At 40.1% G+C, this 25061-nt stretch overlaps 1 protein-coding gene across 7 annotated transcripts in view; it reads left to right on the top strand.

Moving 5' to 3' along the window:
* Positions 1–25061, top strand: part of AFF2 (ALF transcription elongation factor 2) — a 536669-nt gene that overhangs the window by 178370 nt on the left and 333238 nt on the right. For all 7 annotated transcript variants that reach the window (XM_086389838.1, XM_086389837.1, XM_086389834.1 and 4 more), the window contains exon 3: positions 320–1183. In XM_086389838.1, the coding sequence (XP_086245964.1) occupies positions 320–1183 (864 nt within the window). The remainder of the gene's footprint in view (positions 1–319; positions 1184–25061) is intronic.

Below are 25061 nucleotides of genomic sequence, written 5' to 3'. Positions count from 1 at the left end.
CTAAAATAAGTTATTTTGCTAATAAAATTCATAAGCAACATAATTTAAAACTCTCCCCCACCCCATGAGCATATTTAAGAACAGGCCAGGGAGTATATAGACATTCATCACACAGTTCATTCCAAGAGGCTCTTTCAATAGTGTTATTGATTTTTTTTCTTACATTGAACATGAGAAGTATGAAATTCTATGGCAGCATGAGAATTTTAAAGAACCCTATATGTTAGTCTACTTAGGACATCGGTTTGAAACATGAACAGTAGGAAACACAAACCTATTCATTCTCTCTCCTCCCACCCCCATCTTTTTGTTATTTTAGACAAACAAAGGTGATGCACTCGCGAACCGAGTCCAGAACACGCTGGGAAATTACGATGAAATGAAGGATTTGCTAACTAACCATTCTAATCAGAATCATCTAGTGGGAATCCCAAAGAATTCCATGCCTCAGACTCCCACCAACAAAAATGAACCCAGCTTTTTTCCAGAACAAAAGCACCGAATGGTCCCAGTGCACCAGCAGGACAACACTCACTCCTCGGCGCCAATGCCTCCACCTTCTGTCGTGATACTGAATTCAACTCTAATACACAGCAATCGGAAGTCAAAACCTGACTGGTCACGAGATAGTCAGAACACTAGCATTGTAGCAGCCAGCCAAGTCACTAGTCAGCCCAACAAGATGCAGCCGCCAACCCCAGACCAGCCCCCAGCCAGATTGGAAGACTTCTTTGTCTACCCAGCTGAACAGCCTCAAGTTGGAGCAGTTGAAGAATCAAACCCACTGGCAAAGGAAGACAATACTCTCAAGTCCAGTGGAGGGGATACTTTCAAAGAAATCTATCAGTCCAACTCACCAGAAGCAGCGGAATTTACAGTGCAAGCGCCTGGATCTCCCCTAGTTGCCTCGTCTCTATTAGCTCCCAGCAGTGGCCTTTCGGTTCAAAACTTCCCACCAGGGCTTTACTGCAAAACAAGCATGGGGCAGCAAAAACCAACCGCCTATGTCCGACCCATGGATGGTCAGGACCAGGCCCCGGACATCTCTCCCACACTGAAACCTTCGATTGAATTTGACAACAGCTTTGGGAATCTGTCATTTGGATCACTCTTGGATGGCAAACCCAGTGCACCCAGTTCAAAGACTAAACAGCCAAAGTTCACGATTCTTCAAACAAGTGAAGTAAGTAATTTTTAAAGTTTTGCTTTGTTTCATTTCTTCTTATTTATTTTTTTTAGTTCATTGCTCTAACCTCTATAATCAGGGCTTCCCAAGCAGCTCTTATTTACCTTCTGGAGCTGTAGATGAGACTCTTCAAGGTCAGAGTCTTGATCTTCTGTTGCTTGTGACTTGATCTATTTACACTCTGCAAATACAGCTAAATCTCCATAATTTGGAATGATAAAAGACAAGGTCTGTCTGAGTGAATGAAAAGTTGGAGTTATAAAATAGTTTCAGAGACAGCATTTGTAGTAATATTACATATAAATGAATCACATTGGAGATTTTCATTGGTCTTAAGCAGGATGAGATACATGAAAAGATAGTGGGTCACCCTAGGCCTTCACTAACAGATAGCATATCAGAAACATAAAATGTAGACGTTTCTTAAGGTACAAGGATGTGAAAGTGTGATTTTCTGGAAACAGAAGTGTAAGGCATTCTTTAAGAACCATAGTTTCTTGAGCACTTGCAGGGCTGTTCCATGGCGAGACCTTAATATTAACTTCCGTATCCCTCAGTCTTACCTTCTGCATCACCTTCTTCAAGTGCCTACCTAACCCTCTTGTATTACCTTGATCCCTTCTGTCAAAGCCAAAAGCATGATCCTCAACCAAAATCCCACTGGGTTTAGAATGACTAACAATTTTACCTATCTCAGGAAGCATTGCCTTATAAAAGGGAAGTCCAGGGGGACAAAAACCTTTCCCAGAGGAATGAATCGCTAATGATTGGATCCCAGGCCTTATGCTCCCTGGGTGGGGGGTAGAGATTGGGTGCCCCTCAGAGGCCACCATGTAAGCAGCTGTCTACTGCATCTCAAGCGCTTGATTGGAAGAAACCTCTGCTTTTACTGGTGACGAAAGGCTTGAAAAGACACAGAGGAAGAAAGTAGGTTGAAATTCTCACTCGCTAGGAGTCACAGTGCGTCTGATTTGTCGCAGAGTCCAAGTTAGTGGTGTCTGAATTAGAGAAGTCTGACCCTATGTGCCCTCCAGCTCTTCTTCCTTTATTCATGCTCAGCAGATGCACTGATTGCGTGGGATGATGGGCACCCAAGGGGTGGGAGGACTGGGGCTGTTGGCTGTATTTTCTGGATGCATGTTTAGAGTATTGTTTCATTTCTCAGACAGTTCTGCTGTTTGTATCATCATGCCTCATCAGTTCAGTTAGTTCAGTTCAGTCGCTTAGTCGTGTCTGACTCTTTGCAACCCCATGAACTGCAGCACTCCGGGCCTCCTTGTCCATCACCAACTTCCGGAGTTTACTCAAACTCATGTTCATTGAGTCAGTGATACCATCCAAACATCTCATCCTCTTGTCCCCTTCTCCTCTCATCTTCAGTCTTTCCCAGCATCAGGGTCTTTTCCAATGAGTCAGTTCTTCGCATCAGGTGGCCAAAGTATTGGAGTTTCAGCTTCAGCATCAGTCTTTCCAATGAACACCCAGAACTCATCTCCTTTAGGATGGACTGGTTGGATTTCTCTGCAGTCCAAGGGACTCTTAAGAGTCTTCTCCAGCACCACAGTTCAAAAGCATCAATTCTTTGGTGCTCAGCTTTCTTTATAGTCCAACTCTCACATCCATATATGATTATTGGAAAAACCATAGCTTTGACTAGATGGACCTTTGTTGGCAAAATAATGTCTCTGCTTTTTAATATGCTGTCTAGGTTGGTCATAACTTTTCTTCCAAGGAGTAAGCGTCTTTTAATTTCATGGCTGCAATCACCATCTGCAGTAATTTTGGAGCCCAAAAAAATAAAGTCTGACACTGTTTCCCCACCTATTTGCCATGAAGTGATGGGGCCAGATGCCATGATCCTAGTTTTCTGAATGTTGAGCTTTAAGCCAACTTTTTCACTCTCCTCTTTCACTTTCATCAAGAGGCACTTTAGTTTTTCTTCAGTTTCTGCCATAAGGGTGGTGTCATCTGCATATCTGAGGTTATTGATATTTCTCCCAGCAATCTTGATTCTAGCTTATGCTTCATCCAGCCCAGCGTTTCTCATGATATAATCTGCATATACGTTAAATAAGCAGGGTGACAATATACAGCCTTGATGTGCTCCTTTTCCTATTTGGAACCAGTCTGTTGTTTCATGTCCAGTTCTAACTGTTGCTTCCTGACCTGCATACAGATTTCTCAAGAGGCAGGTCAGGTGGCTGGTATTCCCATCTCTTTCAGAATTTTCCACAGTGTATTGTGATCCACATAGTCAAAGGCTTTGGCATAGTCAATAAAGCAGAAGTAGATGCTTTTCTGGAATTCTCTTGCTTTTTCCATGATCCAATGGATGTTGGCAATTTGATCTCTGGTTCCTCTGCCTTTTGTAAAACCAGCTTGAACATCTGGAAGTTCACGGTTCACGTATTACTGAAGCCTGGCTTAGAGAATTTTGAGCATTACTTTACTAGTGTGTGAGATGAGTGCAATTGTGTGGTAGTTTGAGTATTCTTTGACATTGCTTTTCTTAGGGATTGGAATGAAAACTGACCTTTTCCAGTCCTGTGGCCACTGCTGAGTTTTCCAAATTTGCTGGCATATTGAGTACAACACTTTCACAGCATCATCTTTTAGGATTTGAGATAGCTCAACTGGAATTCCATCACCTCCACTAGCTTTGTTCGTAATGATGGCCCACTTGACTTCACATTCCAGGATGTCTGGCTTAGGTGAGTGATCACACCATTGTGATTATCTGGGTCATGAAGATCTTTTCTGTTCCGTTCTTCCATGTATTCTTGCCACCTCTTCTTAATATCTTCTGCTTCTGTTAGGTCCATACCATTTCTGTCCTTTATTGAGCCCGTCTTTGTGTGAAATGTTCCCTTGGTATCTCTAATTTTATTGAAGAGATCTCTAGTCTTTCCTATTCTATTGTTTTCTTCTATTTCTTTCATTGATCGCTGAGGAAGGCTTTCTCATCCCTCATCACGTCTTGTCAAGTATCTCTCCAGTCTGTGACCTCTTCACCCTCACCACCTTCCAAGCTCCTGTGAGTATCTCTTGCCTAGGCCATCTCCTGTCTGGTGTCCCCCCTTCTAGTCTCACCTCTCTTTTAAACCATTCTCCATTTAGGCTGATCTGATGGGAAGATCTGATCATGTCACTCCCTCCCTTGGAGTCTTCCATGTCTTCTCATTGTTTCCAGGAAAAAGTCCAATTTCTTAGTCCCACATTCAGTGCTCTTCACTCTGTGATTTCATACTCCTTACCTGATCTCATATCTCACCACTTCGTCATATGAAGATGAGATCTTGGCCATGCAGAGAGACTTGTGGCTCCCCATCATGGCATGCTTTGTCACACTTCCTTGCTTTTGTGCTTACTGTCTACTCAACCTAGACTGTCTCTCCCTTTGCTCCTCAATCTTCCCAGTGAAGTCTTGTTTCTTCTTCAAGTCTACTCGGTCATCACTATCTTCATAAACGCTTCACTGATGCCACCAGGCTTAAGGACAAGCTCCTTTCTCTGGGCTCACCCAAGCGCCTTCTATACACTTTGGCTCTTCTCTCATTGTATTGTAGTTATTCATTTATGTGTCTGTCTCTTCTATTAGACTGTGAGCTCCCTGAGGACAAGGAATATCTCATTTCTTTTCTGTATCCCAAGTGCCTAGCAAACACCTGACACATAGTAGATACTCAATAAATGTTTGTTGAATGAATGAACTTCAAAAATGGTTACTTGATTACATTTTCTAAACCACAGTGTTAATCAAATATGCGGACAAAGGTAAACCTTCGCTAGAAAATCCATCCTCGGATATATTTCCTTAGTTTCACCCAGACTGCCTGTGCCTTACTTTGCTCTTGTCCTGCATGGTCATTTGGAAATCCTAATCTTCATTTTCCCTGGATGACTTAATACAGGAGTGTGATACTTAAAAGGCAGAAAGCAACCTACTTTGAAAGAAGGGGCATCTAATGGGAGGCTGCCCCTCCCATTCTTGCCCCTTCTCTTGTCCTGGTATCTGCTGCTGTTCCCTCTTTACATGGCAGTTCCGTGACTAAGGACTAGTTTGGAAATAATAGCACTGGCCCATCAAGAGCTGGCAGCATGTATCAACACCTCACTGACAGAACAAGAGGCACAGAAACAGTGAGATCCACTCCAGTGTAATCTTCTCTCTTACACATTCACAACACAGTTGTCCCAGATATGGAAGAAACCCAGTGTTTTCGCTCAGTGCTCAGGTACACCAACTAGATGTACATTTCCAAAAAGAGTCTGAGCTGTCATCTGCTCTAGAGATGATGACCCAGGAGCAGCCTGTGTGCACGCATAATATGGGTCTCTAGGAAGGACTTGAGGGAGGGCTGGAGAAAAGCTTGGGCCCCTAAGGTTAGGAGAATATACAGGCTTCAAGGGCAGTGTGGAAACCAAAAATAGGCAGAAAGGGAATGAGAAGCTAGCTAGCCTAAGAGACAATTTAGAAGGGTGTAGATTAAAACATGGGCAGCAATATAGACAGGGTGGGGCCTTATGGAGCTTTGAACCTAATGGAATTGATGTGGCTAAAACTCTGACCAAGTCTGGAAATTCATCCTATTAAATCTTGATGCACTTTTCAAAAGCACTTACCATTAGAATTCAGCCCCAGTTCCTGGCGCCAAGAGTTCCAAGCGTGAGGTTCTGAGTCCCTAGTCAAAGTAGCCATCTTTGATGACTTGTAGCATTATTTTGAATTATTACTGAAAAAGCTTGTCCATAGAGAGGTCATGATATTTCTTTGAGTTTTCCTGGCTCTTGCTAGGAGGCTGATGTGTGTTTGTGAAGTGCATTTGGCTGCAGTAAGGGGTTGAATCATCAGGAAAAAGAGACATTCTAAGATATACAAATAAGCAGATATGATGATATTAGTGTGTTGAGAGACCAGAAACGATTACTGAAATTAAATGTACATGCGTGTGTGCTCATATTTGTTGCTGTGTCTATACTTATTTACATAGTGGGGACATTTTAGTTTCCATCCTTGAAAGTTTCCTTCCTTCTTATAATTTCTGTGTTGATAATAATGATATTAATAAATACTAATAAAATCCAACCCACTTTATTGCCAAAGGTCAGCATTTCAATTGAATCATGCTTTTTAAATAAATGACATATTTAAAAACAATCTATTATCATTCCAGGCAACCAAAAGAAAAAAAAAAAAACTGTTCTGCAGTTGCACTTAGAAGAATTTTTGGGGAACTACATCTGAAAATAGTAAAAGACCTATTTATATCAAGTGGAAACTGAGGGTTGCTCGCAGGTGGTGTTTTATTAGGAAATGAATTTGCTAATAAATGTAACGTTATGCCTGGTTTAATTACAGATGTTTTGCTTCTTTTTTCATTAGGATTAAAAAAAATCTGGTGTAGATAGTTTTGCATTTTGGTACAATGTGTTATTAGTATCTTTTGGGACGTAAATAATTCCATGCAAATGGAAGGATCAGTGACACATTAAGCATTTTCATCCTAGCTCAATAGGCTTTCAGAAGTACAGTAAGAATGTGTAGAGTGTCATCACCATAAAGGATCATTTGCCCTCCAAGGTGCTCTTGGCTGTGACCTAAAACTATCTGAGGCTCCAACTGCCTCCAAATTGGAAGCCTTTAGAAAAGTTGAACGAAACTGATATGAATAATGGGGTTTGGCTTTAGCTTATTTTAGTGGCTAGCTTTGTCAACCAGCTGAAAAGTTATTGTTCACAGTTGTGACTGCGCTTGCTTTGTTTTATATCAGATGCAGTGAACACTGGGGGGTAATTAGCTTTATTTATTGTAAGTGAATAGGAAGCTCAGGTCCCTCATGCGAGAACAATAGAGAATGCTGGGAACTTACCATTCGTGTACTGGTTGCATCCGAGCAGCTACACAGAAACCACTGAGGCAGATCCTTCAAAGAATGGAAGGCCATTTAGCTGCTGTGTGCAAGCCATGCTAAGCATTTCTTTACTTGATATACATTGCGAATTTATTTCTTTGTCCATTCTTATGGAAATAAGATAGTATTCAGTCTATGACTGTAACTGGTGTAATTCCCACCTCATTGGTAAAAAATGGAGACACCTTGGAAAGGCCTCACATTTCAAGGGTGCCAGCAGAGACTTTGACCTTCAGATTTATTCCATTGAAGTATAAGAACCAGAAAGCTTTGTATATTCTCTGCCAGTCCATTATCTAGTGGTTACTTTTTTCTTTATGCTTTGGACTAACTCTTCCAATTTCTTGATCTCATTGGGATTAAAATTCCTTTTCCTTACCACACCTCTTTATCTGCCCCTGCCTCAACTTTAGTGTCCCCCTAAGCTGAATGAAGTGACCTTCACTGAGCATCTGAAAAGAATAGTCAATAATGGAAGTAGGACTTGGAGCCTCACATTCTTTGTGATGGAGAGGTCAGAGCTGCTAGGAGAGGATTTAATTAAGATTGTCATATTTCAATAATTAAAAAAGATGTTTTGGGGAGGGGTGGCTGAGACCCTCCTCACATTCATAAAGCTGTCTCACCAGAAAGTGATGCATAGAAGTAACCCTGGAAGGTTTCACAGAGATGGAATGCAAGATAGAGGTTTTAATGTAATTTTTTATTTTATATTGGAGTAGAGTTGATTTACAATGTTGTGTTAGTTTCAGGTGTACAGCAAAGTGATTCAGTTATACATATACATATATGTATTCTTTTACAGATTCTTTTCCCTTATATTCCTATTATAGAATATTGAGTAAAGCTTGCTATACAGTAAGTCCTTGTTGATTATCTTTTTTTATATATATAATAGTGAGAGAAGGCAATGGCACCCTCCTCCAGTACTCTTGTCTGGAAAATCCCATGGACGGAGGAGCCTGGTAGGCTGTAGTCCATGAGGTCAAGAAGAGTTGGACACGACTGAGCGACTTCACTTTCACTTTTCACTTTCATGCATTGGAGAAGGAAATGGCAACCCACTCCAGTGTTCTTGCCTGGAGAATCCCAGGGATGGAGGAGCCTGGTGGGCTGCTGTCCATGGGGTCGCACAGAGTCGGACATGATTGAAGTGACGCAGCAGCAGTGTCTATATGGTAATACCAAGATCCTAAGTTTTCCTTACTCCCCTTCCCCCTTTGGTAACCATAAATGTTTTCAAAGTCTGTGAGTCTGTTTCTCTTTAGTGAAGTCAGACAGAAAGACAAATATCATATGATATCACTTATATACAAAATCTAAAAAGATGATACAAATTTACAAAGCAAGATAGATTTTGAACTTGACCTTGAATACTGGGTGGAATCACAATAGATGAAGAGGGATCTGGAGGGCAGAACAGTTCACATGTATGCAAATGAGTGATGGGTGGAGAGACTTGCAGGTAAAAAAAAAGATAAGAACATGTGAGGTATATTCTGATGATAGACTGCTGTGTCTGCAACTGCGGGTTGGGACCAGAGTGAGACAGAGCTCAGAAAGCCAGAGTTGGTAATGTCTAGAATGCCTGGGCGATGTGGCATCCAGACTATGATGCTGGACTTGAAGCTCCATTATCCCAGTGGCTTCATGGGGGCTGACCTAGGAACTCAGGCCAGTCACTGTCACCGACTTGAGCAGTTATTTCTGAGCTACTGTGTTCTCTATTCCATTACCTGAAAGCACATCACATTTCTTGTTCTGTGGGCATCGGTTTCCTCACATGCTTTCTGGAGGCTCTAAAGTCGTGCTGAAATGGTTGGTCTAAACCACTCTTCTCCCTTGTCCTCTGTTAGCCCATCTCCCTTCATTCTCTCTAGCCAAACTCAGGAAGAGAGGTCAACTTTGGCTTCCTAAAGATTATGTAAATACCTAACTCTCTTTTTTTTTCCTTCTCATTTCCTCAAGTCCTCTTCTTTAGCATATATATATATATTTCTTTTCTAAGGCTGTATGTAACTGACTCCACCATTAGCATCCCAGAACCAAGTTAGCTATTTCAACATTCCATTTTTTTAAAATTAATTTCAATGATTTGGTTCAATGCAATGATCTTGGAGTTCTGTGCTTGTAAATCCCTTGTCACTTTGAACATTTTTTTCCAGTTGGAAAGATTGATTTATTCTTAATATGAAAAAAACCTTTAATTTTTATACTATGCCAATTTAAATCATCACTAATAATGATAAAACATCATGATTTATTAGTACTTGTATTAATTCTTTGTGAGCTAACTGGAAGTAAGTATTATGGGGATGAATGTGTGGTGTATCACAAAGTATAGTTTGAATGAGGTTTGCTGAGTTGTGGTTCCTATTCTAGCCTGGACTTGCTTGGTGAACTTGAGTGATTTTACCAGTGTAGGCCTCTTGTTATTGGGGGTGTTTAGATTAGCTCATCTGTGAGGTTTCTTCTAGCCATACATCTCTTAGGATATGCTTCTCCTTTGTGGTTAAGGTGAAGGCCACCTTGTTTGTAAATTTCCTTCAGCCATTGCCTCCCTCCCACCTACCCTCTAAGAGCATGTGCCTCAGAATGACATGGAGGGTGTGAGGCCTGCCTGCCTGCCGCTCACTACCATCCTTCAGAACACTTGGGAGATTTTGAAGACTGTGTCAGTACAGGCAAACAAGAATTGGATCTTCTTTTGGGGTTGGATGCCAATTCCTCCTGGATTATTAGTATATTTCAACTCATTTTTTTTTAAAGAAAAAAAATAATAAAACAATTATAGGCTGCATTTCACTGGAAAACACCAAACTGTAAACTCAGGAAATAGCCTGCTAATACTTTTGTCACCACCCACTAACATAATGAAAGATGGAGAACTTCTATTTTCACATTACTTCTAGGAAAATATTTTGACAGATTCAGTATGCAGTAAAGTGATAAGCTTTTGTTCCGTGTGTTCCAAATCATCCTGTTATCACTGGATATATCGATTAGCTTAGTACATTCTGAGTCAGTCATAAAACAGACTGCTCACATTCTGTGTTCAAGAATAAGAAAAATTGACAGGTAGATAACCATATTGATTCATGCCAAATAGTGAATGTGAAGGGTTTTATAGAGGAGTTATAAAAGTCTTTATGGCTATTGTAAGTCTCTTAAGCATTTTTTAATTGACATGAAAGCAAATGATCTTTAATTATCTTTTTAAAAAGTGCTATGCTTTGGTTACTGAATAGAGTTTATAATATAGGTGACAATAACAAAAATCTATTGCCTTTTATACTTAGAGTTTAAAGTCATTTTCATATAATTTTTCTAGCTTTATTGAGGTATAGTTGACAACTAACAATTGTATATGTTTACAGTGTACAGCTTGATATTTTGATATACATAAACATTGTAAAATAACCTCTACAATAATGCTAATGAACATATCCATCACCTCACACAGCTACCATTGTGTGTGTGTGTGTGTGTGTGTGTGTGTGTGCACATGTGGTGAGAATACTTAAGATCTATCTTCTTAGCAAATCTCAAGTGTACAATATGGTATTATTAACTAGAGCCACCATGCTATATATTGTCTCTAGAATTTATTCATCCTGCATCACTGAAACTTTGTACCCCTTTACCAATATCTCCCCATTTCCCCAAACCCCAGCCATCCTACTTTGACTAGATTCTCACAGAGCCTGGGATTATCATCATTCTCTTTTCACAAGGGCAGACATGTAGACTCAGAGAAAGTAAGAGTTACTAACCTATAATCACTCAGTCAGCAAATGGCAATGCTGGGACAAGAACCCAGGTCACTAGTGCTATCTCCATGATGCTATTTGGTGTCCAGTGTGCTGCTTAATATGTATGGATTAATTTTCTAAAATCAGCTTCTCTAATGGCACATGAGGGGCAAGAGAATAATGAGCTGAATCCAGCTTAAGTTGAAATTCCCCTGATGGGTTCATATTTCAAAAGTCAGGGGCCAAACCTTCCAACAGAGCAATTTTCCCTATGGTAGTACAGGTTACACTCATGTGTTTTTGATTTACAAATATGGTGAGAAGTAGTGTTTTTGCAATATTCCTCAATGAGTAACATATGACACAACTTGTTAGAGGACCTTTTCTTGGTTCATAAAGTTTTGTTTTTTTGTCTATTTGGTAGGATAATTTTAGCAGAATGCTCAGACAACAGAGCTAAAATCTGGATTTCTGCAGCTGAAACAACTATATTCTAGATAAACATTAGATGTGAATGAGGGATCAATTAAAAGTGGGCATGTAAATAATTGTTATAGGAGGAACAAGATGTATCTCAAATGTTTGAGGCCCCCCTGAGTACAGTAATGGGAAAAACTTACAGATCATTGAATTCCAAGAGTAGTCAGCAAGGAACAGGAAGGCTCCCTTGCTTTTATCTACATGTTGAATAGGTAAGTCTCCCTGTACCTTAGCAAAAGAGGACAGGGAATCCATATACTGCCTACTCAGAAAATCACTGAGAATCCATGAACTAAATAGTTGTGAAAGGTCTTTGAAATTTTTACCATATTCTGGAAATGGGAGATATATTGGGTTGGCCAAAAAGTTTATTCAGAATTTTCCAGAAGATGTTAGAAAAATGCAAATGAACTTTTTGGCCAACACAATATTAGTTTTCCATACGTGGTGTAACAAAAGTATCATAAACTGGGCAGGTTAAAACACCAGAAGTTATCCTTTCACAGTTATGGAGGCTATAAATCCAAAAATATATTGGCAGGGTTGAGCACTCTCCAAAGGTTCTAGAACAGGATCCTTCCTAGCCTCTTCCAGTTTCTGGTGGCCCCAGGCATTCCTTGGCTTGTAGCCACATCATTACACTCTCCACCTTTGTCTCCACATGGCCTTCTTCTCTGTATGTCTCTCTGTACCCTCTCCTTTTCTTATAAGGGCATCAGTAATTGACTGTAGGGCCCACTCTGTATCCAAGATGACTTCATGTCTAGACCCTTAACTAATTACATCTGCAAAGCCCGTATTTCCAAGTAGTGTTACAGTTTGAAGTTCTAGGTAGACATGAGTTGTAGGGGGCCATCAGTCAACCCACTATGAGAACTGCAATCCTTCACATTTCCCAGACTGAAGATGGAGGGGGGCCAGCAGAGTTCATTAGGAAAAACCTTAGCCAGTCCACAAGAGGGAGGTGGGCTTCCACACCTCACAACTAAAATCAGGTTTACTCCTCAAAGGTTCTGAGCCAGATTCTCTTTAAGCTCTTAAATTTGACTGTGGATAAACTGTTAAATCCAATTGTGGAGAAGTGACTTTTAAAAATCCTTTAGAATAGTAACTATAATGTTTCTTTCTAATTAAGTAATAGAGAAAAAATAATTTTTCAATGCAGTTGCCTTGATTATGAGCTTGAGCTTAGGTGGGCAATTTTTTTCCATGAAGTAAATATTTTCAGTCATGTAGGCCATACAGTCTGAGGCAGATCCTCAACTGTGTCACTGTAGCATGAGAATGGCCATAGACAATACATCAGTGAAAGGGAAAGGCTATATGCCAAAATTTTATATGTGAATACCAAAACTCAAATATCCTCTGTTTTCATGTGTCACAAAATATCCTTTTGATTTCTTTCAACCATCTTGCAATGTAGAAACCATTCTTAGCCTGTGAGCCATACCAAAAAACAACAACAACAACAACAACAAAAACCAGGTGGTTGGCTACATGTGACTTGCAAATCAGTGTGCTGACTTGTAGCCTAGATCAAGACAAAGCTTCAGACAAAAAACATTGGCTTGCTCTACTTGTCATCAATAGGAAGATGGCTTTGAGTAGAGAGGTGAAGAAGGTCAGTTGTGCAACTTGCAGAATCCTAGAGTTAAGAGAGGTGTGTCAATAGTGGAGGTAGGACCTGCCAGTTGAAGACAGGCTCCCTCAGGCTTATAAGCAGTTGGAGGAGAAGGCTTGATACTCAGGATTATAAATAGTCTTCACACCACAAATCACATCTCTGTTCAAGGGGATTCTCTTTCCTTATTGACTCATGGGAAGAAGGGCATTTGATCTTTTGCTTTCTTAGAATTGGCATGGCTCAGCCCCTAGGGCAGAGGACCATTTGTGTGCCCACGCTGGGCTCAGAATCACAGGATACAGAGATGATCTCAGAGATAACCACTAAAAGGAAGCTGATCATATCATTTTGTCTAGGGAAAAGAACCTAGTGTAAACACAATTAGGATTCTGGAATCCCTTATGGATTGGGAGGATTAAAGTGTGTATTTGACTTGGATGTGGGGTGGGAGGGATTTCCAAGTTTCTAGGAATAGCAAGTCCTCTCACACAGCCTGAGAATTTGGATTAAATGGAATGAAAAGGCCGATGGTTTGCGGAAGCCTCTTAGACTCTTTGTAACTGGCATGTGGGGTATTGTGTATAAATGTGTACATATACATGTGCCATTGTCTGTGTGTCTCTCTAGGGGAACCACAGAAAGCCAGTGGAATTCTGGGAGGAGAAGGCTAGAGAATGATGGCTTTCTTGGTACTTCATGAAGTTCTTGCCCAGCCTCCAAGGCAGTACTGTATCTAAGTTTTGAGGTGACTTGGAATGAAGAAATAATGGAGGAAAGGATCTATTCTGTTGAGGTTTCAAAGGTGAAATGAGGTTGAGCTAAAGCTTCAAGCTAAGATGCATGGGGAAAAAAAAAAAAAGATATCGTATCTTAGCCAAATGAATGAATCTGATAGCCCACTGCTTAAAGACTGTATCATTGAAGAATGTTACAGCTGTGTTGCAATTTCATTAACTAGGTTGGCAAAGGGAGAAGTAGCTACCATCTTGCAGTTTTAGGCATCATCATTCACATAGGCTACAGTGGGACTGATGACTTCTGAAACTGGTTAAGGAGATGACCCTGGCTTTATGGCAGACCTTCCTCTGCCTGTCATCATCTCCTGTTCATTCAGGTCTTGATGCAAACTTACTGGGGGAGCCAGCTTCCCAAGGGACATCCAGATATGCCCTCCTGGACACCTGCTGGAAATGAAGACCATGTTGCTGCTCTGAGTGGAGTCTTGTCACATGGTCTCTCCTTTGTATTGAGACACGGAAACAATATCTCTGCGGCTCTGTGATATGTATTTGAACAAATGTGGCCTCAGGATCCTTGGGAAAATGGGAAGATGTAATATCCCTTCCCAGGCAAGATTGATGGGTAAAAAAGACCCATATGAGAGAGCTAAGTCTGAATCCACAATCCACCTAAAATAAGTCTCAAAGAAAATAGTTTTTTTTGGATATACAAGTCCAAAACTGGCCCAAGGACAAACATATAAACAACAGTGTAATATTTCAAGTTGTTTATATTCAGCCTGATGTTATGAATTGGGATGATTTAAATCTGAAAATATTATTATATCTATTGTTGGAAAGACCCATTAGAAGAGAATGCCTGTAAGACCTCATATCTTCTTTGATTGATTGATTGGATTTATTTACTGTGTTCCTCCCATTGTGCTAAAAGCTGGAAAACTGAAATGCTGAAGGCATGTTGCTTGATCTTAAGTAGCTTAAGTCAGGGAATATGGATACAAAAGCAGAAAAATCACAGTGAAATATAATATTAATAGATGATTGTTCAGTATTATGTGGGAGTGGAGAGAGCGACTAAGGGTGTGTGAAATGTTCAGGAAAGCTTCTTAAAGGAGGAAGTACCTTGCAGTGTGATTAGAAGTTCTCTTGGTGAAGAAGTGGCTGTACAGGCATTTCCTACCATGTAAGCCCACATCAAGTTATAAGTGGGCCCATTGACTCCTGGGATTCATGAGACACAAAACAATCAGCTGTGTTTGGGGAGTTAGGAGGGGATATTGCTTGGGAAGATCAGGATCTTCATGTCAGCTCTAGGTAAGGAGGAGACTTTGAGTGCTACAAGTACAGCAGATAATGTTTTAGAAAAGTCACGCTGGTGGGGGAATTGCCTGGGGAATGGGGGAAAGGGGTGGTCAGTGTGATAGGGCTTGTAAGGTTTAAGGCAGAAAGACCCTGAGAAGGCTGTTGAAATATTCCAGGCCAGAAATTCTAGCAGTTTGAATTAGAGCCAATTTTGAGATAGATTTTTTTTTTTAATATGAACCATTTTTAAAATCTTTATTGAATTTGCTGCAATATTGTTTCTGTTTTATGTTTTGTTTCTTTAACCATGAGGCATGTGGGCAAGGCTCCCCAACCAGGAATCAAACTTGTACCCCTGAACTGAAAGGTGGATTCTTAACCACTGGACCACCAGGGAAGCCCTGAGATAGATTTTAAAGGTTGATTTGATGAGATTTGATGCCTAATTCAGTTTCAGTTCAGTCGCTCAATCGTGTCCGACTATTTGCAACCCCATGGAATGCAGCACGCCAAGCTTCCCTGTCCATCACCAACTCCCAGAGCTTGCTCAGACTCATGTCCGTTGAGTCGGTGATGCTATCCAACCATCTCATCCTCTGTCGTCCCCTTCTCTTCCTGCCTTCAATCTTTCCCAGCATCAGGGTCTTTTCCAATGAGTTTGTTCTTCCCATCAGGTGGCCAAAGGATTGGACTCTCAGCTTCAGAATCAGTCCTTCCAATGAAATTCAGGACTGATTTCCTTTAGGATTGACTGGTTGGATCTCCTTGCAGTCCAAGTGAATCTCAAGCATCTTCTCCGACACCACAGTTGAAAAGCATCAATTTTTCGGTGCTCAGCCTTCTTTATGGTCCAACTCTCACATCCCTATGTGGCTACTGATAAAGCCATAGCTTTGACTAGATGGACCTTTGTTGGCAAAGTACTATCTCTGCTTTTTAATCTGCTATCTAGATTGGTCATAGCTTTTGTTCCAAGGAGCAAGCGTCTTTTAATTTCATGGTTGTGGTCACCATCTGCAGTGATGTTGGAGCCCAGGAAAATAAAGTCCCTCACTGTTTCCATTGTTTCCCCATCTATTTGCCATGAAGTGATGGGACCGGATGCCATGATCTTAGTTTTTTTCAATTTTGAGTTTTAAGCCAGCCTTTTCTCTCTCCTCTTTCACTTTCATCAAGAGACTCTTTAGTTCCTCTTTGCTTTCTGCCATAAGGGTGGTTTAATCTGCATATCTGAGGTTATTGATATTTCTCACAGCAGTCTTGATTCCAGCTTGTGCTTCATCCAGCCCAGCATTTTGCATGGTGTACTCTGCATATAAGTTAAATAAGCAGGGTAACAATATACAGCCCTGACATATTCCTTTTCCAATTTGGAACCAGTCTGTTGTTCCATGTCTGTTTCTAACTGTTGCTTCTAGACCTTCATACAGATTTCTCAGGAGGCAGGTAAGGTGGTCTGATGTTCCCATCTCTTGAAGAATTTTACAGTTTGTTGTGATCCACACAGTCAAAGGCTTTAGAATAGTCAATGAAGCAGATTTGGTGAGATGAGAGTTGATTTGATGAGATTTGGTGACTAATTAGATGGGCCATTGAGAGGAAGCCCACTGAGAGGATCTAAAATGACTCAGGTTTCAGGCTAGGGCAACCAATGGCTGGTAAACACCATTATCTAAGATTCTTTTCTTTGACACACAAATCTTCACAAAGCAGAAAAGCTTCTTCTTTTATCTCTTTTATCGTCATGCTGTCATGATATTATAGGCTTTGAATGTCATGATATTTGATTAATGTTTGCACAGTGCTGTTTGTTCAAAGCTTTGTTTGAAAAAATCATGATTATTTTCTTATGCTCCAATGAAGGATTTCCTATAAATGGCCTTTTTTGATTCACCACTTAAAATTAATAACTCATAAAGATTTTATTAGTACTTTAGAAAGCATAGGAAAATATGCTGAATACTTTCTTAGAAAGCACAGAAAATAAGTGAATTTTCCTATAAGTTATTGAGTATATTAAATGTTAAATTATGTTTTGTATTTTGTAATTTTTGGAAGTCAAATGAGCACATTACCAGTTGCATTTCTCTTGTAGTGATAGCTGTGGGCTTTGCTATGATCTTTCCTGAGTTTTTTTTTTTTTCCCTTTGGACTCAAGCTGTGTACACAGGGCATCTGCTTCAAATAGAGAGTTGGGGTTAACTTCCAACCCTGCATCATTCTCCCCAACCCCCCACTCTAAGAAATAATCTTTAGTAATAAAACACATCTTTTGTTTTTGGCAGACTTGAGAGTGAAAGTGTTAGTCACTCAGTTGTGTCCAGCTCTTTGTGACTCCATGGACTGTAGCCCACTGGGCTCCTCTGTCCATGGAATTCTCCAGGTAAGAATAGTGAAGTGGGTAGCCATTCCCTTCTCCAGAGGATCTTCCCAACTCAGGGATCGAACCTGGGTCTCCTGCACTGCAGGCAAATTCATTACCATCTGAGGCACCAGCAAGCCCTGGTAGACTTGGTGTAGGATTATTACAACTGACCATCTGTATAAATTGTTACCTGGAAAATTGTTCAGCTCAACTTCCTTGCCTTTGTTTGGTGGACATGTAGATTGCCATTCAGTTAAGGTCATGAATTTCTGGAGTGGAGGCAGAAGAAAGGACTAGAATTGAGTTTACAACATTTTTGCAGTTCATAGTTACTGGGATTAAAATCGTGTTTTTCAATTATTGGAGAATTAATCATAATATATTTACCTTATTTTGCTTATCTACTCCTTTTCTCAACTGTTTGAAATTATCTCTGTAACTTCTTGATACTTTCCTGTTCAGAAAGTATTCTAAACAGGGAGAGATTGGGAGCTGAGAGCCTCACATTTTGCAGTGAAGAACATGGAAAGCAGGTGTGGGAGGTCTCAGCGAAGACCACACCAAGACTACTTACTGAGCTGAGCCTTGAACTCTAGACTTGTAACTCAGTACATTAAGTTCAAAGAACAAAGCCATCAGCATCTTAAAGAACAATGGTGCAATTTATAGAATTACAGACTCTTGATGCTGGAAGGAGTCTGCAAAGCCAACAATGTCAACTGGCTTAATAGAATTGCATTAGTTGGCTCTTCAGTTCAGTTCAGTTCAGTTGCTCAATCATGTCCGACTTTTTGTGACCCCATGAACTGCAGCATGCCAGGTCTGCCTGTCCATCACCAACTCCTGGAATTTACTCAGTCTCATGTCCATTGAGTCGGTGATGCCATCCAACCATCTCATCCTCTGTCATCCCCTTCTCCTCCTGCCTTCAATCCACATAAATATGTTCATTCCTCCTACCTTCAGTCTTTCCCAGCATCAGGGTCTTTTCAAATGAGTCAGCTCTTAGGCTGCACATTTCTCACCCAGGAATGGGAAAGTCCTTAAAAGCCACAGATGATAACTTCATGTGAGAGCACGTGCATCAAAAATAATCAAGTGCAAAGTGGCACTTGGCCACTTTCCACAACTCAAAGTTATGGATAAAAGTCCTTAGTTGGGACACTCCAGCAAATATGTTAGTCATAGGAAAAAAACAACATCTTGCTTCTGTATTTTGACTTATGAAAGAAGCAGCATGCCCACCACATAAATATGTTCATTTCACCTTCTGGGAAGAAAAGAAATGAAATTGCAGCTGCAGTGTGTTATTGAATCTTCCTGAAATTAGCCTTTAGAGTTTGGCAAGATTGAAAGATTGAATGCCAGTGCTTTCTACACAGGCAAAACCACAATAAAAAGGCATTTTCTACATTTTCTTATTACTGTTTCAACTCTTAAGTAGAATTAATGCAAATTGCTGTTAAAAATCACCACGTGTTATATAGCAATGCTTTATCATGTTAAAATACATATTGAGTTGGAGATAAATTATGAACAAACATAATAATAGATTTAGTTTGTGGATTTTAATTGCTACATCATTCCTTAAGTGATTTACATAGGTAGACATAAATATATTTCTCTCCAAACCATATAACAATATACACATAAAAGCCATATAATAAAACAAGCCAAAATTACGCTTAATCACTGCTGAGCAAAGATGACCGTTAATTTTTTAATGGTAATCTTGTAGTAAAGTCAAATGGTATAGGGAAAAAGAAGCTTTACCAAGAGAAGTTTTTAAAAAATTGCATCTTCATAAATCAAGAGGAGATAGCACTTCAAGCTCAGAATAACAGTGTTGTGCTTCCTGTTTTGAATAAGCCATTAGGCATTTTTGTCTTTGCATTTTCTATTTAACCTGTACAGCATTATTTATTGCAATAATTAGTGTTAACTTTCTTGGCAGTAGGCAATATAATTATCTTTAAAATTTAAATGGGATAAAAAAAGCCTTGAGAACATGGTTTAAGAAAACTCTTAATATGTATTTTCAGTCTCCTCTTTAATTATTCATTTGTGTAGAATTTGAAAAAGAAGACTCTTGAGAAGTGGAAGGGCCCTGACAGAATACCATCCCAGATGAATGGCCTCAGTTTTTCTGTTGGTTGGGTAACATCCTGGACAGCTAAGATGTTAGTGATGCCGAGTGGAAGCTCCACGACCCGCTCACCTTGCCAAACTAAACACATTTCATTAGAACAGTTCACACTGCTTTTTCTTATTCTGATTCTTCTTAAAATAAGTTTCCATCACCCCTGCTCTCCTCCCTTCCTAGGTATGTAAAATCCCAAGGTTGTAGGTCACAGAATTATCAGCTTTGACACCTCCATCCCCAAGGCAAGGAGGCAATAACTTCAGCTTATTTGAAGATTCTCAGTGCCATTTATGTGACTCCAGATTTCAAATATAAATATGAAGGTCATTACTTTATTAACTCTGTAAATTAATTAGAAAGTGTTTTTTAAGTTTAATAAATCCCATAATCCTGAACAAGCACACTAGTTTCAGAGCAAATCAATGTTTCTAAAGATGGAAGGAATAAAATGAGCCCATTCTGAACTATTAGGAAGAACAAAAGCAATCTCAAGGTAAGATGGATAGTTATTCATTCATTTATTATGTATCAGGCACATCTACATGCATAATGTAATTTCAATCTTTATCAGGTATCTGAAGGTGTTAGAAGAAGAGATGACTGGATTTTTTGCCAATTCCAGTCAGAGTTCTTGGCAAAGAGTAGGTGGTCATTAAACATGTGCTGAATAAGTTAACTAGGCCTCTGAAGAATGGATGAGTCCATAGTATATTTGAGGCAATTAGATGGTAGTCAGAAGAACATGTATATTCAGTTTTGTGATAACAAGGTACAGATATCAGGGCATTTTGCATGCAGCCCTTTCTTGAAGATGAAGGCCCTGAGACTGGCCAACAATGCAGGCTAGGATTTGAAGAGGTGAGGTTTCTGGATGAGGGGAATTGGATGACCCAATAGCAAGAAGAGAAGTAAGAACAGTTTTGATAACAAACCAGTCACAAAATCAGCCTCGTTTGACCTTTGTCAAGGAACACTTATGTATAGAGGACTGTTCTGGGGCTTTGAGGGAGATGAAGTTAAGCAAGATTGTGCCCTACATTCCAGAAATTTACTTCTAGCAAGGCAGCTGAGATTCATATTCAAGTAACAAAGCAAGGTAAAATGTCAGGGAACGTGCAGAGTGCTATGGGAGGCCAGAGGAAGTAGAGGTGCAGGCTGGTCTAGAGAAGTATTGCCATGTGCACCAGGTCCTGTGGAGCATTAGGGTGAAGTCACTGTAGCTCACTGTTTTGTGTGGTCTTAGGCATGAGGTTGCAAAGTCAGGCCTGACAGAGTGACTAAACAATAACAGCAAGACTATTTTGAGAAGCTGATGAAATATATAGCTACCCCATCCAGCAAAATGGGCAAAAGGATATACCCAGTTTTGTATACCATTGGTTAGACTTTCTGAAAACAATCTGTGGACCCTTCGAGGAATCCATGTGTACAAAATGAAGACCTTTGGTATAATGGAGGAAAATGGTGGACGGTAGAGCCATATTTGAACAGCAGCTCCATCGCCTCTAGTTTTGTGACTGGGGCAGGTTTCTCAAGCTCTCAGAGTGTCAGTTTCCTCATCTATAAAGCAAGGACAGTGACCCCTACTTCATGGTACTGAGGCATCACATGAGATCACTGAAGTCACATGGGTCCATGGCTAGGTGCCAGGCACATGCTGCTTCTCACAATGCTGAGAGCAGTGGCTTGGGGCTTACTTAGGGTATTTTATTGAGAGCTCTTTCTCCTCTTTCTAGTCCCACCAGTCAACAAACTACTGGTGCTTTAGAAGAATCCCCAATATTTAAAAGAGAATGAGTGTATGGGGCAAAATTAACAAATATAATCCCACACTGGATTCCTAACATAAGCAAATTCTAAAATGAGCCTTCTATTTGGATGTTGATCGTCATGTGCTCCATGGGGTTTTAGGGTCTGTCTCCCCCTCTACTGAGGGCTCTGTGCTTTCAAACCTTTCACAGATACCCACGATCATCATCTGTGTTTGGCATGTTTTTGTTTTGATGTACTGATGGATACCTCAAGATTTAGGTAGGAGCACCCATACTCACACACACAAACCCAAATGTGTACACATATACACACAAAAACCTGTGTAACAGAACAGAAGCAGCAGGTGACAAATGCATACTGTAGTTGTTGTACAAACTTATTCTGTAGCTTTACAAACATGATATTTAGTGAAGGAATAAAAGGAGGGTGGCAATGGGTGGTTGGGTTTCAAATCAAAAGTTACTCAGCTGGTCATCATACAGGTGACTCAGGTTGGCTTTGTGTATGGTGAACGTTTTGATTGCAGGGCTTAAACATATGTAATCCTAATTTTAAGAAAATTGGTAGAATAAATACTCATTACACAAACAAAAGACCTTCCATTCAGCTTTTCATTGCTTTGCACTTTTTTTGTCCAAAATAAAACAAGTAATTATTCGAAAAGACTTAGCACACACACACCGTGTGGGCTAAGCTTGTTCCTGACATCTACAATCCTTTGAATGGAAGTGGCAACGGCCCCCTGCCGCCGTGGGCCACAGCCAAGAGTCATGTGAATGAGTTTCTCAGATTACCTGAGCAAGAAAGGGCTGCTGGACCAGTCCGCTCCTGAGAAAGATGCAAAATGCAGGCACTAGAGAAGAGCAATGAGGTCTTGTCCAAGACTAGACACCAAGTAGGTATTTCATAGCTGTACGTTGGTGACTGGGTGCATGGGTGAACAGGTGGGTGGATGGATAGATGGATGGATGGATGGAGGATGGTAGGCGTTTCAAGCAAGGATACTGATATAGCAAGATTGAAATCTTCATTATAGATCAAGGCATACTTATTCACTTCCATGAAAAAGGAAATGCTTTTTCAAAACAAAATTTTTGTGATTTGGTTTACAATAGTTAACTCTGTACTTTTGAATCAAAAATTTATATTAAATGATCCTTACCTCTATTATTTCAGAGAGTTTTTTGGCTGGTGATTTGGATAGGCCGTAATTCCTAAACCTCAGGTCTTTGGTAAACTATTTTGAAAAATATCTGCTCAGGAAATAGCAGATATTATTATTTCCATTTTTGTTATTATTATTAGAAGGACAATAGTTCTGGAGGGACGGGAATGACAGTGGATATGCGTCTTGCCACACCAAACCCTTGCTGGAGGCGAACTGAGTGGAGCGATCAGAAGAGAACTTGACCATCCATCATCCAGCTGATCTAAGTTGAGGTTTGGGGTCTTCTGATATTGGTCATACATACCAAATCCCTTCTCTGAGCTGAATCTTTCTCACCTCTATCAGAGGGAGAAGGAATCCCAGCTCTCATTTTCTTAAAAGGCTATATGAAAATATACTGAGGTCATGGATGTTCAAGCTCTATTTAAACTGTAAAGTGAATTGTGCATGCAAGGCTAGAGCTTCCCAGACCCTTTTATCTGTCCAAGAGGAGTGCCATGTGTGTTCTTAATCACTGTGGTGTTATTAGCAGGACCATATCAGTCTAACGGAATGGATTGACATTTGAGGTTAAAATGCCGTGTATTGAACTCTAACTTGGGGTGTTTATGAACTCCGAGTTGCCCATGTGGAATTACTTTTTTCCATTTTACTTTTTTTGTGTGTGGATAGGGGGCAGGGTCTGGAGTGGCACTGAATGACTGCTATGTTAATTTTGCTCATACCAGTGTTAGGTAGGAGATATGTCTTTTAAGCATAGAGTTTGTATCCAGGGCCTGTTTCTCCCATCTGCATTGTTAAGTTGTAACTGCAGTTCTTGTTTGGAAGGTTTCCAAACCTGGCTGACCTTCATTCCACTCAGCCTTCATCTTGAGAAAACACCAGCCCCACATGCTTTGCTTATCCCTTGTCAACGTTTAGCCTTGAGCCCTTCCAAGGGTGAGAGACTTTCAGTTGGCTTGTTGCCTCTCAGAAGACCACTTTTCTGGCATCACTGACTTGTGCTGGCTGTTGAGATTTGGGGAACTATTTAAAGCATTTCTCCTTATGAGGCAACTTGTCCAAGAGAAACTTGCTTTCTGTTGACTTCTCATCATTAAAATGAATTTGTGCCTGACATATATTACTTCCACCCATACCTAGCTGCCCAGAAGTTACCCTGTGTGTAAGCCTTTGCAAATATTTTAAATGAAGATAGACTGATGTACAAGCTAGATCTGAAAAGCATTTAAAAATGTAAAAGCATCATCATTGAGAGGACATGATGGAGGCTATCTTTTTAAAAAGTAGAATCATTATTGTCATAAAATAATGAATGACTAGACTTACCCCTTACTAATCAGAAGGCTTTTGAATTGGTTAGAGTCAGCCCTTAGAATTACAGCTTCTTTGAATTTAGCCATGTCTAATAGTTTTGATTTTGAAGGAAGCTTTTGGTTGACCTTTAAATTTGTATGTGTGGCTTCAAATACAGAATGTTTTTGCAATGTTACATGGGAGCCCCAACAGCATTTGTGAGAAATGGAATACATTTCTGCAAAACAGTTTTAGAAGGTGAGATAGCAAGTCTGACTGATTAAAGGGATCACCTGTAAGCACACTGTTAATGAGCCAGAGTCCCAGTTTCCTAACCTGGGCCCTCTATTCAGAGCACAAATTCCTGTAACCACTCAAAACAGCGGCAAGGCACTTAGAACAAATCTATGCCTGGCCACCTACACACGTATTTGATTTTCAAAATGTCAGAGTGGTGCTTCTAAGTTTGAAAGTGTCCCTCAGTCAGCAAGTATCAATTTCCAGAGTGAGCACCCCAGTAGCTAAATTGAGAAATGCAATTGTAATTATTTGGTAAAGTAGAAATCAGGTCATTGCAGCTGCACTTTGTTGTACAATACACTCAATAGGGAAATGTCTTCATTTTGACTAACCTTGATCTCTTTTAACCTTGAGTTTGTTAGAACCTGTTTTTCCATAGGCATTATCTGTATTATACATGTTTAGAAACCAAAGCAGTTCTTAACTCCAGCGGCTAAGTGGAAGTAAATGTGTACTTGAAAAAAAAAATAAGCTTTTCCGATTCAAGTAGCGTAAATTAGAAGAGGATTCCAGGTTAGACATTTCTGTCTAAAGGCACTTCTGGAGGTGCTTAAGTTCAAATGAAATGTGTTAAAACCCAAATTAAAGTCCACACCAATGCAAGCCAATTGACTCTGAACCACAATACTGAGCAGTGTGGAGTGATCTGTTAGGTCATGGTGAACTCAGATCCCGGTGCTGACTCCAGCCAGGAGAGTGGGTGAAGGAGGTGGAAGGGTTGTGACCAGTGGCTAAAAGGAATTTAATAATTACCTTCATACTAGTTACTTCCCGCGTTATTTAAACAAAACTAGGAATGTTCTCAACCTAGTGAGTTGTGCCTATTTCATGGTAGGACCTAGCGGAGTATGCCAAAGGGTCATGTAGCCTATTTGATAGCAATGTTAAGGTTTCATTCCTGATTAGCACAATTACTTCAAGTGATGACTTAATTTTGGGATGAGTTTGATTTTTTAAACATTGGATAAGGTATTCAGAATGATAAATACCTAAATGAAAGCCCCAAACTCTCGAATTGAA

The sequence above is a fragment of the Bos grunniens genome, chromosome X, assembly GCF_055505025.1.
Source record: "Bos grunniens cultivar Pamir isolate PY7600 chromosome X, Bosgru_T2T1.0, whole genome shotgun sequence".
NCBI classification, from domain to species: domain Eukaryota; kingdom Metazoa; phylum Chordata; class Mammalia; order Artiodactyla; family Bovidae; genus Bos; species Bos grunniens.
The sequence above is the reverse complement of the archived record's forward strand: the minus strand, read 5'-3'. Positions and strand labels throughout refer to the sequence as shown.